Source organism: Rattus norvegicus, chromosome 1 (genome assembly GCF_036323735.1).
Source record: "Rattus norvegicus strain BN/NHsdMcwi chromosome 1, GRCr8, whole genome shotgun sequence".
NCBI classification, from domain to species: domain Eukaryota; kingdom Metazoa; phylum Chordata; class Mammalia; order Rodentia; family Muridae; genus Rattus; species Rattus norvegicus.
The window spans coordinates 155,764,761-155,779,305 of NC_086019.1; the positions used below are offsets into that span (position 1 = coordinate 155,764,761).

Consider the following 14,545-nt stretch of genomic DNA (forward strand, 5'->3'; position numbering starts at 1 on the left):
GACCAGTACCTTTAATTGTGGTGCCATAGCGATTTATTCTAAAAAAAACCACACATACAATAAGATACTTATTTACATCATGAAAAGCAGCACAGACCTAAAACCTAAAGACATGGGGCTAGTTAAATAAACAATGTAATAAAGAATGTAAATAAAGAATGTAATTAAGGAAAATCATGTTTATAGATTTGGTGGAAAGAAACTAGCCATCCATGTTACACATTTAAAAGGGAGAAAAAAAATTAGCCCAATCCATAGATTGAATGAGTGAGTTTGTGTGTGTGTGTGTGTGTGTGTGTGTGTGTGTGTGTGTGTTATCATGTGCTCACATACATACTCACATGTATTCCCAATAAGCATTTGGGGAAGAACATCTGTAAGAAAGAAATCTGAGGCCTTTCCATCTCTCTTGTGTGTTTCTGTAGTTGGGGCTTTCATGATATCTCTAGGCTTCATTTTATGACCGAGCAAAGAGATGCCCACAAAGCCCAGTGTGCACTGGATACGGTGTGATCCATTATAAGTATTAGTTGATCCTTCTGGAGAGCAAAAAAACACAGCTAGCTCAGATGGGGTAAATCTGCTGACAATAGTGCTCTTTAGTTTTCCCTTGGAATGAAGTACAGTGTTTTACAGTAAAGTCGATAGATTTTAGATGAACTATTTGATTAAGTCTATATTTTGCTTATTTAGCCATTTAAGGATGAATTATTAGCACAAAGTCTGCCAAATCATGGTAATTCCAGAATGGACTTCAGCACCAAAAATAACTAAACCAACTATTACGTGCCTTTTTAATCTTCAGAGCACGGACATTTGTGTTTTACATTCCGAACTTAGTATTCTGTTAGCTGTTGCCAAGGCTTTTAGGTAAAGCCATCTCACAATTATCAATACGTGCAACATGAAATTTAAAAAAAAAAAGTTCTTCCTAGAACTTCTTAATTATACAGTGTTTGAAACACAAAGCTGGAGAGATGGCCCAGCACTTAAGATCACTTGCTGAATTTCCAGATAACCACAGTGTGTATTCATATATAGTCATACATACACAGATAAATAAAAACATATAAATCCTTTATAAAAATAATTTGGAACACTCTCTAGGAAAATAACTTTTATTACATTGATTTAGTTATCTTTGTTCTCATGAAAGCTGTACACTGAATTGGAAATCAAATCAGTTTTAAATGTGTTCGTGAACAACTGGAGTGGTCACACACTGTTAATGCCAGCACTCAGAGGCAGAGGCCAGCCTGGTCTACACAAGGTTTAGATTAGCTAGGACTACATTAAAGGCCTCTTTCTTAATATGTGTCTATCACTCTTTTTCTGTCTACCTCTCTATCTCATCTCTTTCTATTCCTCTGTGTCTCTCTGTTGTTCTGTCTCTCTGTCTCTTTGTCTCTGTCTCTCCCTCTTTATCTTCTTTCTCTCTTTCACACACAAACATACTTGAGTAGAAGTGGAACTGAGAAAATCTGATTGAAATTAATAGATCGTGTCCATTTCAGTATCCTAGTTATGATGATGTGCCATAGTTTTGAGAAACAGGAAACTAAGTAAGGGTTGTATGGAATCTTAAACGTCTCACAAGTTGGGAATGTCGGGGTCTTTTTCTTCCTGTGAATCTGTGAGTAAAAAGCACTAGTAAGCAGACCTACTGTTCTGAAGTTGAGCATCTGCCTGGTACTGGGTAAGGAATTAACAATAATGGTGGTCAGTAACCTTGTCTTTACAGCGCGTCTGACTCTCCAAAGGCACAGAACCAAACTTACCATCCTTTTCCTCATTCTCAGATTACGCTCGATTCGAGGCCAAAATCCATGACCTACGAGAGCAGATGATGAACCACAGCATGAGTTCCGGGTCCGGGTCCCTTCGAACCAATCAGAAACGCTCCCTGTATGTCAGGTAGGCATCAGAACATTCTTGAATAGGATGAACTAGTTCTGAACTACTGGCTTAAAAATGTCATTCCTATGTTCCAACTGGCCCATGTTCATCATGTACTTCTGCTCAAAGGGCTTGCATTTAACCATTTCCACATAATTCTTAAAATGTTATTAGGTCAAAACTCTTAACAAATCTTATGTTTTCAATTTTTTTCTCTTGAAAAAGATGAAAAGAGGGGGGTCTATCTATGTAGCTCAAGTTAACAAATTCTAGAGCTTTCTGGTATTAGAAACACAAGTATATACACCGTATCCAACTCTCAAATTATTCCTTGATAATATTAAAAATATTAAAATATTAAAGTGTAACGTTGGGTGAATTAATGACTGAATCTCTAGATATTTGCTTGCAGTCGGTCTTGGGAGAAACTATTCCTTAGTATTTCCTGAACTTCCAGGGTGAGAGTATGTCAGCTCATAAGTATTTATTAGCAATCAGCTGTTCTGTCCAATAGTTATATGTATTGCTTGTTTTCCTGAATGTTCTGGTGGAAATACTTTATCTTCAGTAGAATCGCAATACCAGTTGTTTCTCAGACCATAATAGTTTATTTCCCGACTATCTGAAACATATTAATTAGCCCGGTGTGGTAACTCAAACGAAATGGAGGCATGGAGACTACCACAAGATTAAGAGCAACTGGAAAGTGTAGTAAGTTCCATACTAGCCTTGGCTACAGAGTGAGTGACTTGAAAAGGGCTGTCAGCATTTTATCTTCGTGGAAACCTTGAGTGAGGTCTGTAGGTACTCAAGTACAGCATGGTCTACTTCCTAATACTAGCTCCTGTACTGCATCTAAATATCATCTATGTGTGAGTGTGTTCCTGCATGTGGTGTGTGTGTGTGTGTGTGTGTGTGTGTGTGTGTGTGTGTGTGTGTATCCACAAACATGCACATGTAAATATGCTTCTACCATGTGGGTCCTGGGGACTGAACTATGATCTCCATCTTAGAGGGACTATGGCGGTCAGAATGAATGTATGTACTCTTCGGAGGAAACAAGTCCTCACTGTTTATATGTCCACTGCCAGCTCTGGTCCAGGATCAGCCTGGCAGCTAAGACCACATCTCCTCACTGTGACACATATGCTAAATGATGCACGTGAGTTGGACTTGTCTGAATTCCAAAGGTCTATAAAGTTGACTTTAGCTTTCTTGTGTATCATTCATGGCAACAAGAAAATAAAAGACCAATTTCAGAATTGGCAGGTTCTCAGGGGCCTTAATTTGCTGGATGTTCTGGCCATCATAGAATGTCAGTATATTCTGAAGAGTTTCTATGCTTCAAGACTCTTGGACTTTAAAAAACATGATATATGATGATGACAGACAGACAGATCAATCTAACAGACATATTGTTAATCTGCCAACTGTATTCTAGATTTTTTTTTGAAGTATGTTATTGTCCATGGAAGGAAACATGGAGAACTACCTCAGAAAATGTCTTATAGTGGCATCACAAATGAAATATAAGTTAAGTCAATTTGTATCTATTTTTCTTCTCAATACTTGCGTTATAATCACTAGTATTCGTAATAAAAATTATTTTGAAAAATCCAATGTTTTACTTTGGGGTAGCAAACAGGAAAAAAAAGTTTAGGTAAGAGTACCCAGGCAGGGGGTTGGGGATTTGGCTCAGTGGTAGAGCGCTTGCCTAGCAAGCGCAAGGCCTTGGGTTCGGTCCCCAGCTCCGAAAAAAAGAAAAAAGAAAAAAAAAAAAGAGTACCCAGGCAAATCAGTCAACTAAATGACTTTATAGACTCAAACTGCAGAGGAAAATCATCAATGTTGATGTTATTAAAAATGGAGTTAATAATGGTTGTTAATGCAGTAGAAAAAATTTGATGAAGAGGAATAGGTTAAAAGTTTTTAAGTTGTAGAAAATTAAATCAAAGGCTATGATACATAAAATCAAGACATATTTGAAAGTATCACCGATTAGAGTCAAATCTTCATGCTGAGAAGTGGTAAACAAAAATGTAATATAAAAGAAAATTGGAAAGTTAAACTGATAGATCATTTTAAAAGCACATTCTTTAGTGAGACTTAAACATACTTCCATATGAAATTTCCCAGAAAAAAATCTCTTTAATATTGAAATCTTGTATTTGGTCTTCTAAAATTCCAACCTGTCATACCTACAGAGCCGGCCTTAGTATCTAAATGAGTCTGAGAGACAGAGTAGTAGAGGAAATAAAGGCCAAGCACAGTAAGACCCTAGAACAAGAACTCTAAGGGCTCCTAGCCTTGTTCTCACACAATGAGTAAAACAGACCAACAAAGGAAGAGAGGATGTAAAAATGGACTAGCAGAGCCCAAACAGAGTCCTTACCAAAAATGTCCCCGGAGACACTTGCCATATCTGGAGCATGCCTACAGGAACTGTACCAAATTTGTCTGTGTTTATTTTAGAACATCAACTACTCACTCTCTCAAAATAAACGAGTAGCAGGGTTTCTTGACTATAGAAGTATAAAGTAATGAGTGTGTCTTTCTGGCCTGCAAGTGACATCTTGGAGTATTATTTTACTTGTCTTGCTTACCTTACTCTAAATGCCAGAAGGAACCTTAGTCATTACAAGGTCTGCTCTGAGGACCAGGAAGCAAACACATTTGCCTGGGAATCCCACAGCTGCTATGACAGTCGACTCTCCCACCAGGCCTACATTTCTGCCCACTTTGTTCCATCTCCCGCCATCTTAGTTCATAGGTTCCAGCTAATGAATATATTTCAGCTGTGGGTGCCAGTCTTTTCTGGCCAGTGCTGTATTGGACACACAGATGAATGAGGGGTGAAATTCAAGCACACCACTTTAGGGCCATACAGAATATATGTTTAGGCTAGGCTTTCCCTGATATTTGCAAGAAGTAAAAAAAAAAAAAAAAACCCTAAATCAGAAAGTTCACAAAATTTTGAGCTAGGATAAACAATTCAATATTTGCCTAGTTCATATAATTTCTACTTTGTCTTAGAGTTTTACACAGACACACACACACACACACACACACACACACACACACACACACACACACACACTGCCCTGTTCGGGAGGGTGCAGCGTCTCCGGAGCCTTCTGAAGCTGGCCTTATCCCTTTGGTGAACATGATCCTCCCAAGTGGTAGCACTTTGTTTCCCTGAACTCTTGAAATGAGGGAAAGTAACCGGCACTACCTGGCTTAAGCAGAACTTTAAATTGGCTTAAAAGATTTTCAATCTAGTTGCAATTATTTCACTGGAGTGATGTGGGAGCAGTATACGAATAAAATCAATTGACACTCATAATTCTCTACATATTGTATAGGGGTGATTTAATGTGCTTGCGCTTTGTGACTTTTATGTTTCCTGTGTTGTGGAAGTCTATATTTGAAGTCTTAACAACAGATAAAGTTGGCTGGGGATATAATCCAACAGTATAGTTCTCACATAGCCTGTAAGAGAGCCTGGATTACAAACATAGTATAGAAAAATGAAGGAAACCAAAGTGTTAAAGACACTAATTTTCAGCGTATTAGGCAAGTACATTAGTAGTTCTCCAGTAGACGTACTTAATCCCCAGAGCTGCTCTAATGTGGGGTTTATTTCATGTCATCAAAGCTGTCCACATGAGCAAAAGAGCAAACAGGTGGAGTGACTGAATTCATCTGTTCATAGGTGTCCTCCCCTTCTGCCCATCAGCCAGTAAAAAGCAACTTTACAAAGAACATGGCTTTCCTTGCTGCTAAGAGAACTATGGTCAGAGACAGATGGTTTTAATTCCCATAGAGCCCAGATGTCTAGAGAAGAAACTTCCTTTAAAGGCATTAAAAACACTCAGATAACTGGGAGAAGACAGGAGTTCAGAGAGAAAAACAGATACATGTATCTATCACTTGGGAGTGAAAGGTCACATTGAAGAAAATTTTGCCCTATGTCCATTTGTTAATAAAGGATAGTGAGAGGGTTGGGGATTTAGCTCAGTGGTAGAGCGCTTGCCTAGCAAGCACAAGGCCCTGGGTTCGGTCCCCAGCTCCGGAAAAAAAAAAGGATAGTGAGACTTCCAGCAAGCAACCAGTGTCTTTACTAGGAACTTGGGTTTAACAATCAGAGCTCTGAGTGCTGCGCTTATCTCTCAGTCATAGAGCATCTTTTAACTATCTGTTCTGCTCCTAAACCCATAACGGGAACAAAGGACTCAGCCAAAAATCATGTCTTCTGCATACAGGAAACTCACCATCTAGTAGGAATCAGGACAGCAGTTAAATGTAGTGGAACAGACACTACATTTAGACAGAGAAACTTCTGGAGTTTTGACTGCTTCTTCATGCACAATATTTGAGAGACTGTTTCAATATTTTGACGTATAGAATGAAGGGCATTCATTCTTTCTCATGGCCCTGTAAAGAGAAGCATGCCTAGAGAGGAAGGAATTTCGGGACTCAGCAGTGCTCTTTTGCTTGTGTAGAGTGCATACATCATTGTTTCCCATTCTTTGTGATCAGCCTCTCTGCTCAGTGATGGTCACAACTGACTGACTTGACTTAATAACTCCTCAGTGGATCATGATGTATGGCTTACAGATACACAGAAGAGTTCCAGGTCAACAACTTGGTACCCAGTCAAGCAGGAAAAAGCACTTCCCTACATTAGCAATGCAGTACCCCAGGGATCTCAAACTCTTGCTACTGTAGCTAGTTTGGAAGGGGGTTGTGATTGACATAAGAGAGGAAGTAGAAATAGAGGGAAATATCTGTCATGAGGCTTTCTTCAATCAAGCACCTTTAAAAAATATTTTATTATTCTATAATATTATCTCAGCCCACCTGTCAGGAGTATCCATCCTTCTTTGAGTTAAAGAAAGAGATTCTGCGAAATGGTTCTCTTCAGATTCCCCTGCTTGACTTGACATGGGAACAGACTTTTGGGTCCTATTTAAGATGCCATGGAGTAGTATTTAGGGACACAGTTGTTGGATTCAGTCAAACACAAATACTTCTGTAGTATGGACTTGTCACTCACTAGTTCTGTGACCACAGAGAAATCAGAGTCATCGTCCTTGGCTTAGTTTCTTTGTCTATGGGAATGAAATGGTAACATGCATAGTATATGATAAAGTGACTATGATCATTTAATAAAATACTAAATTTAAATATATGGCATATTGAAAGACATTTATAAATCTTAGTTGATAATCATTATTTATTGCAAAGGCTGCCTGTCTCAACATATTTTCTGTCCACGTTTCGTCCCACTGCTGGGGTGATGAAAAGCGGCTATGCCACTGCTGTCATTGCATGTTGGACTTTAGGGAAACAAAAAGACACTGCTCAGAGGGTAGGAACACAGTCTAAGATGTGGGAAGGTGAAGCTAATGTTTCTTCACTCCTGGGCATCCAGTTACAGCAGCTGGACAACTGCACAGAGAAGTCAGGTAACGAAGGGTTGGGGTCCCCTGCAATGATGAACCAGGGAGTGGGAGCTCCCAAACTCCTGGACATCCAGGTGCTGCTGGGTCTTGAGGAATTGGATCCTGAGGAATAGAGAACGGAGTTAGGGGCCCACGCAGGCTGAGGACGAAGACAAGACTGAGGCCAGGGGAGTGGGAACTCCAGCTTAGCTCATTTGTGATTGTAGCAGCAGTTGTCTGGGAGCATAAAGGAGCGGACTTCTTCGGGAGACTTAGGCTGCAGCTCTGTAGTCAAAGACTTTCTCCATGCTCCCCATGGTGACTCTTGATGAAATAGACAGTCCTTGGTTCCGAACTGTTTCTCGATTGTTCATCGTGGAAAGTAGATGCATACCACCTTCTCAGGGTGGACCAGAGATTAAATGTCTGGAAAGGGAAGGGGAGTTTACTGGCTAAACCTTCAGGGTCTCTAGATACCTCATTAGCATGGAGAACTATGTTTGGGGCTACATCACTGACATGGGGACCATGGTCACATACCGGACCAGAAATCTAGTAGGGAGCAGAGAGATGTCTACCATCTAAGGTGGGTACTTGGGTGCTGGGGTCTCAGGCCCACTCAAACTTACCAAGCTTCCTGGTACAGTCCACTGTCCCCACAGGCAGAGACTGTAGACTTGGTTGAGAACAGGCATTGTTTTCTTAGCACCGAGGTGAAATGTCCCTCCACCTCACTCCAATTGTTCCACTGCATTCTTTCAGCAGGGAAAGGACAAGGTTTCCTGGTGGCCTATGCTCCTTTCTGTCCTCTACACCATGATACCTGAAAATAAGGCCATAATTCTCTGGCCCCAGAATGACCAGCTTTGTTAACTTCCTAGTAAGACTTGCCACAAACTCCAGGCAATGCATGGACAAGTAGCAGTCCCACATTCACAGATATCAGCACTGCACACACTCCCATGATTTTTCCTACTGCCACTCTGCTTTCTTTGTGGATTCCGTCTCCCTTTCAATTCTGTTTTGAATGCAAAAGACTATTTCTTTTGTGATTGTTCTTTACTGTACTGAACAGTTTTTCTTTAGATGGCAATTTTTGTTTTATGGTCTATGAATAATGTGGCCAGTAGACTGAAAGTTATCCCCTGCCCCATTGCTTCCATACCTTGTGTAGAAGGTGACTGCCTTATGGCTGTGATAAAGTATCCTGACATAGGACACCTCAGGAAGAAAGGGTTTATTTTGACTCACAGTTTTAAGGTACAGCTCATTATCATTACATATTGTTACAAGTAATGAACTTGACCTAATGGTCACGTTACATCCAGAGCCCAGAAACAAAAAGTAATGAATGTTCTTATTCACCCACCGTTTTCATTTTTATCCAGCCTGGGACCCTAGCCTATGGAGTAATGCTGTTTACAATCAATAAACTCAATCTAGACAATCCCTCACAGGCATGCTCAGAGCTTAATGATAATCTGTCACAGGCATGCTCAGAGGCTTAACTTCCTGGTGATTATGGATGCTGTCAAGTTGGCAATATCAACCATTACACATCAAGTTACTTGTGTCTCGATTTTTCTAGTCAATAAGTATATTGTTTGCATTGGTACCCAATGTGCCAGCAGATGTCAAGGATGTCAAGGTGAAGGAGAGTCATAGGTTCTTTCTCTCAAACCTGCATAGTGTCAATATGTTGGTAGTTTATCAACTATGGAGATCATTACTGGAAAGATCATTTCATGATAAATGATGTGTCACATACCTTAGAATTATATACCTATTTTAATAGCTTTAGAGGAAGGGTTGAAGTGAACATATCATTGAAGAACAGCCTACAAATCCCAGTTAGTCTCTTCATTTTATTGACTTTTTAATACTTGGTATAAAAAGGTACCTTAATAAATATTTATTAAATGGACGAACTCTGCATCTATCTTTCCTATGCAAATGTAGCCAAAGTATTTGAACAAGCTGCTGACAGTTAATTACCAACTGGGGACAAGAAGTCCATCTGTATCTTCAAGATGCAAGCATCGACTGCCAGTACTGCGATTCCAGGAAGCTGTAATAATATCAGGACAAAGGCCTGCTTTATCTGTCCCCCAAACTCTCTGACTTCATTTTATCTAGGGCCTAATTAATAAAAGAATTAACATATACACACAGGCTTGTTAGAGAGAAAATCTGGGATAAGAACAAGGTCTTGGCAAAGTTAGCCTTTCTCTTCCAGAAGACAGTGTCTGGATATTCCTTTAGTGGCAGGTTTGGAAAAAAAAATACTATCCAGGATACTTTGCTCTGATTAACTTTTATTTGAAGGAACTATCATTTCTACATTATTAATTATGGTGAGACAGATATACTATATTATAGTATTACTTTGCATACCTAGAGAATTTTGCTGTGCTAGTCATTTTCCCTTGAACAACAGCACAAACATCTACTCTCTCTTCCATGGACCTATTGGTCAGTGACTAGTCATGGTGGGGAAGAGAGTGTACAGAGGCCAGCCTGGAACCTCGTGTTTTTTGTGTCACAGTCACTTCCAACCTTACCTGATAATGGATTTTATCAAAAGATATAAGGCGAGGTCATGACATTCATGTTCTGTGATACAAGGCAAAAATTTTTTCCCTTCTTCCAGCCTTCCACTACTGTCCTTGTGAAAGGTTGCAGTCAGCTGTGTGTGAACTGCTGTTGAGCCCTTGGCACAGTGTTAGCTTATATTTATGATGACCTTCATTTCTCGACTTCTATATTCTTATTTAACAACATTAATATGCTCTGAAGTTGATTGAATTATGATATAGTATGATGCAGCAGAATAGGAAGTTAAAAGCACTGAATTAAGAGTGAGTTTTCTTTCTTAAAATCTTCCAGGGAAGAAGCTAAAAAGATGGCTGAGTTAGTAAAGTACTCAGCACACAAATAGGCGGACGTCTTCACATCCCCAGCACCCATATGAAATGCTAGGCATGGCAGTCTGCATCTGTAACCCCAGCACTGGGGTCACAGAGACACGAGGATCCTGCGTGATCATTGGCCAATTACTAGACAATAGCTAGCTTGCTATTTGGCGAGGTCCCAGCACAGTGAAAGAGAGTATCTCAAAAAAGGTAAAATGGAAAATTATCAAAGATGATACCAAATGGCAACCTCAGACTGCCACCTATGTGCACAAGTACACACCCAAAAGCCTGGACATATCACACATGTAACACAAAAATGGGGATGCACACACACACAGAGACATACACACACACACAGACACACAGACACACACACACACACACACACCTTTGAAGAGACTTGGTATGATATGACCTATAGCACTTAAACAGGCTGAATAGAATTTATTGACCAGGAAGTCCAGAGGAGAGGTAGAAAATCCGTGACAAAATTCAGGTGGCAACTTGGGCTACAATAATGAAGGACTCAGGAATTTATGTGCTGGAGCCCCACTATTGACTTCCTTTAAACCTCACAATGGTTTTATGACAGGTACAATTATTGTCCCTGTGCTTAAAAAGAGAAATTTTCAAGGAAATTTGAAAGTCAAAGAGGTTTATAAACAGCCTAAATACACCACTGCTTTCCCCAGTTATGTCTTTGTTTACACTATAGTGCAGTCAAGTTGAAGTTGGCCCTGTAGGAGCACTGCTAACATTCACGGTAATGAAACTAGTGTTTCTTTTACCTTATATATTTAATTTCTCAAGAAAGGCATTTAGGGCAAAGTGTGTAGCTTATTATGCTGGCTAGTTTTATGTCAACCTGACACAAGCTGGAGTTATCTGAGAGGAGGGATCAGGGTTGACAAAATGCCTGTATAAGACTAGGAGGTGATATATACTTGAGCTGATGGTCCTAGGTTCTCTAAGAAGGCAGGCTGAGCAAGTCTTGAGGAGCAAGCCAGTGATTAGCATCCTTCCTTGGCCTCTGCCTCTAGGTTCCCACCAGTTTGGATTCCTGCCTTGGCTTCCCTCATTGGACTGTAATGCAGTGTATTTAAACCAAATATACTGCTCCCCAGTTGCTTTTGATCATGGTGTGTCATCACAGCAATATTATATTAATCCTAATTAAGACACTTACTAACTGCAGACTTTATTTTTTTAAAACACCCTCACATAGCCCAGAATGGCTTTGAACTCAGTATACAGTTGAGGGCTACCTTTACCTTATCTTCTCAAAGAGATGGAATTTTAGAAGTCTATCATCATACCCAATTTATGTAGTGTTATGAGTCAAATGTGGGGTCTTCTGTATGCTAGACAAATACTCTCTAAACTGAGGTATAACCACAGCCCTCAGCTGCAATCTTGACTGTCTCATTTGTAGTATGGACATTACCTCTCTCACGGGCCCCTTAGGATTACTTTGAACCATGTCTTGGAAGGAGCTCACCCTCCGGGACTTATGAAGTAAGAAGAAAGTTCCCTTGTTTCTGTACGTACTTAGAATTTGCTTCCTTTAATGGAGAATACATTTTCATTCTTCATTTATACTTTGAGACTCATTATGCTTGCTCTTACAGCCATTTGCATTTTTAATTGTATCTTTAATTGTAGAACAAAGAACTTTATGTTTCAGCAGCCAATTTTATGCCTGAAATAGAAAAGAGGAAGATTCGGGGGGGTGGGGGGGTTGCTGTTGTTTTGTTATTTCACCTTCCCCTGAAATCAGTTTTCCACTCATTTTAAAAAGGTTTCAATTTTTAGATCTCTGTAGGAAAGGGAGAGTCTCCTGGGTGACCTTTCCAATGGCACCACATTTCCCTCCAGCCTTCTGGCATATCCAGACTTCATAATTTACTGTTATTGATGGTTGGCCTGTCATTTATGTATTCACTGATTCCTCCCACTAAAGCTTTTCTGAGCCATTAACCACCTCCTTGTGGCTCAGGTATTAACAAGATTAATAAGGCATTTTTCCCTGTCCTTGAGAACCTCAGGTCATTCTATCAATCTAGATTTTGGTTCTTGGTTTTTACCCCATAATAATCATATTGCTAGAAATCTCTTTTCTCCTGAGGAAATGCTTGGGTTTGATGAGCAAAATATACCAGTTCTACAGGGCAGGTAGTTCTGTCTAAGAGAGAGAGAGGCGGGATGAGGTACTCCAAGTTCTCACAAGAAAGAATTACTGAGAGAGGGCATAGAGAAGCAGAAAGAGCTCTCACTTTAATTTATGAAGCAAATACACAATTTATCTTTTTAAAAACGAGTGTTACATTTGTTCTTTGACAATATCCATGTGTATAGAAGACTTTCTGGTTACTGCCTCCCATCTTCTTCACATTCTGACCACCACCCACCACCACTAATCTATTTCTCAGATTCGTGATTTTTAGTTTTCGTTTGTAACGTAGTTTGGCTTCACCAGAACCATCTGTGTGAGCATTGTATAGGAGCTGTCCATTGGACCAAGATAGGGTCACCAGAGGGAACGCAGATGAAAGCAGTAACTGTCATCTCTTTCTGACTGTATCAGTAACAAATAGCTCAGCAGTGAATATAAGACCCCTGAGGCCTCCTCCCTAGGTGATAACTGTTGATAAGCCCGTTCTTGTATGTACCCAGCACAGGTATTCATAGCTGCAATGGGTTCGTTATTGTAATGGTTGTGGCTTACTCAGAAGATGGCATTTCTCAGCCTTCTTTCTATATTTTCTTACTTTCTACTTCCTCTTCTAGAAATCCTCCCTGATCCTTAGAAGGCATTGGACGAGTGTCTTTTTTAGGACTGAACACTCATTCCTCACTTATTCTCGGCACATTGAACAGTCATGAGTCTCTGCGCTCATCACTACTTCCTAGAAAGAGAAGCTTCTTTATATAAGGCTGAGAGTAGCATTCTTTGAAAACATAAATATTTAGAAGACAGTTTGACACTATGTCAGTTTAGCTAAACACCAGTGTTCAGTTCCACTGCCACGAGCAATTCAGGATCAATGACCTCCCTCATTGTGGGTTTTGAACAGTGTCTTAGTTAAGGTTTCCATTGCTGTGAAGAGATATCATGACCAAGGAAACTATTATAAAGGACAATATTTAATTGGGAGTGGTTTACAGTTCAGAGGTTCAATCCATTATCATCATGGCAGCACACAAGCAAACATGGTGCTGGAGAAGGAGCTGAGAGTTCTACATCTGGATATGCAGGCAACAGAAAAAGAGGGTGACAGTGGGTCTGGGTTGAGCTTCTGAAACCCAAAAGCCCAACCTACTGTGACAAACTTCCTCCAACAATGTCACCCCTACTCCAACAAGGCCACAACTGATAGTGCCACTCCCCTGGAGACAAAGCATTCAAATCTATGAGCTTATGGGGGCCATTTCCTATTCAAGCCACCATAACCAGATTAACACTACTTGGCATGAATGACCGCTATCAACCAAGCCTCAAAGCCTATCACAGAGCAATTGGTTATCTCGGTAACAGCAGTACCTATATTGTACTGCAGACCCGGCTGTGAACCATACAGACTACAAAGCAAACCTGTGAAGGAGGACAGTTGTCATTAATTCTGGTATTTGAATTATACATACTTAATATTCCTTCAATGAATTTTTTAAACCCTCTCTCTCTCTCTCTCTCTCTCTCTCTCTCTCTCTCTCTGTGTGTGTGTGTGTGTGTGTGTGTGCACTTGCATATCACATGGAGTTCTTTCCATTTATGTGTGTCACAAGAGTCAAACTCCACTGTCAGACTCAGCAGCAGACATTTTTAATTGCTCAGCTATCTCGTTGGACCACTGAATGAGTTTTTTAGTGCAATGAACATGGTGATTAAACAGAACATAATATTAAGATGATCAAGGAGGCTGGAGAGTTGGATTCGTTAAGAGCATGCATTGCTATTATAGAGAACCAAAAGATTTAATACCCTCTTTTGACCACTCAGGTAGAGGCGCACTCATGGTACATAGCAATACATTTAAGTAAAACACTCATTGTCATCATCATCATCATCACTACCACCACCACCACCACCACCACCACCACCACCATCATCATGTACACACACAACCAAAAGAGAACAATCAACCAACATATACTCTTCAGTGCTCGCTGGACCACATGCACTGCTCACTCCATATCTCTACCTGTCTATGGCTCCTCTGACCCTCTTCTGCTTGACTCCTTAAAGACAATAATTTTAGTCTACACCATTACAGTGTGGCACATGGAAATTGT

At 40.1% G+C, this 14,545-nt stretch overlaps 1 protein-coding gene across 36 annotated transcripts in view; it reads left to right on the forward strand.

Moving 5' to 3' along the window:
* The window catches only part of Dlg2 (discs large MAGUK scaffold protein 2), a 2,051,694-nt gene that overhangs the window by 1,900,216 nt on the left and 136,933 nt on the right, over positions 1 to 14,545 (forward strand). For all 36 annotated transcript variants that reach the window (XM_039089312.2, XM_039089327.2, XM_039089335.2 and 33 more), the window contains one exon: positions 1,800 to 1,914. In XM_039089312.2, coding sequence (XP_038945240.1) covers positions 1,800 to 1,914 — 115 coding nt within the window. The remainder of the gene's footprint in view (positions 1 to 1,799; positions 1,915 to 14,545) is intronic.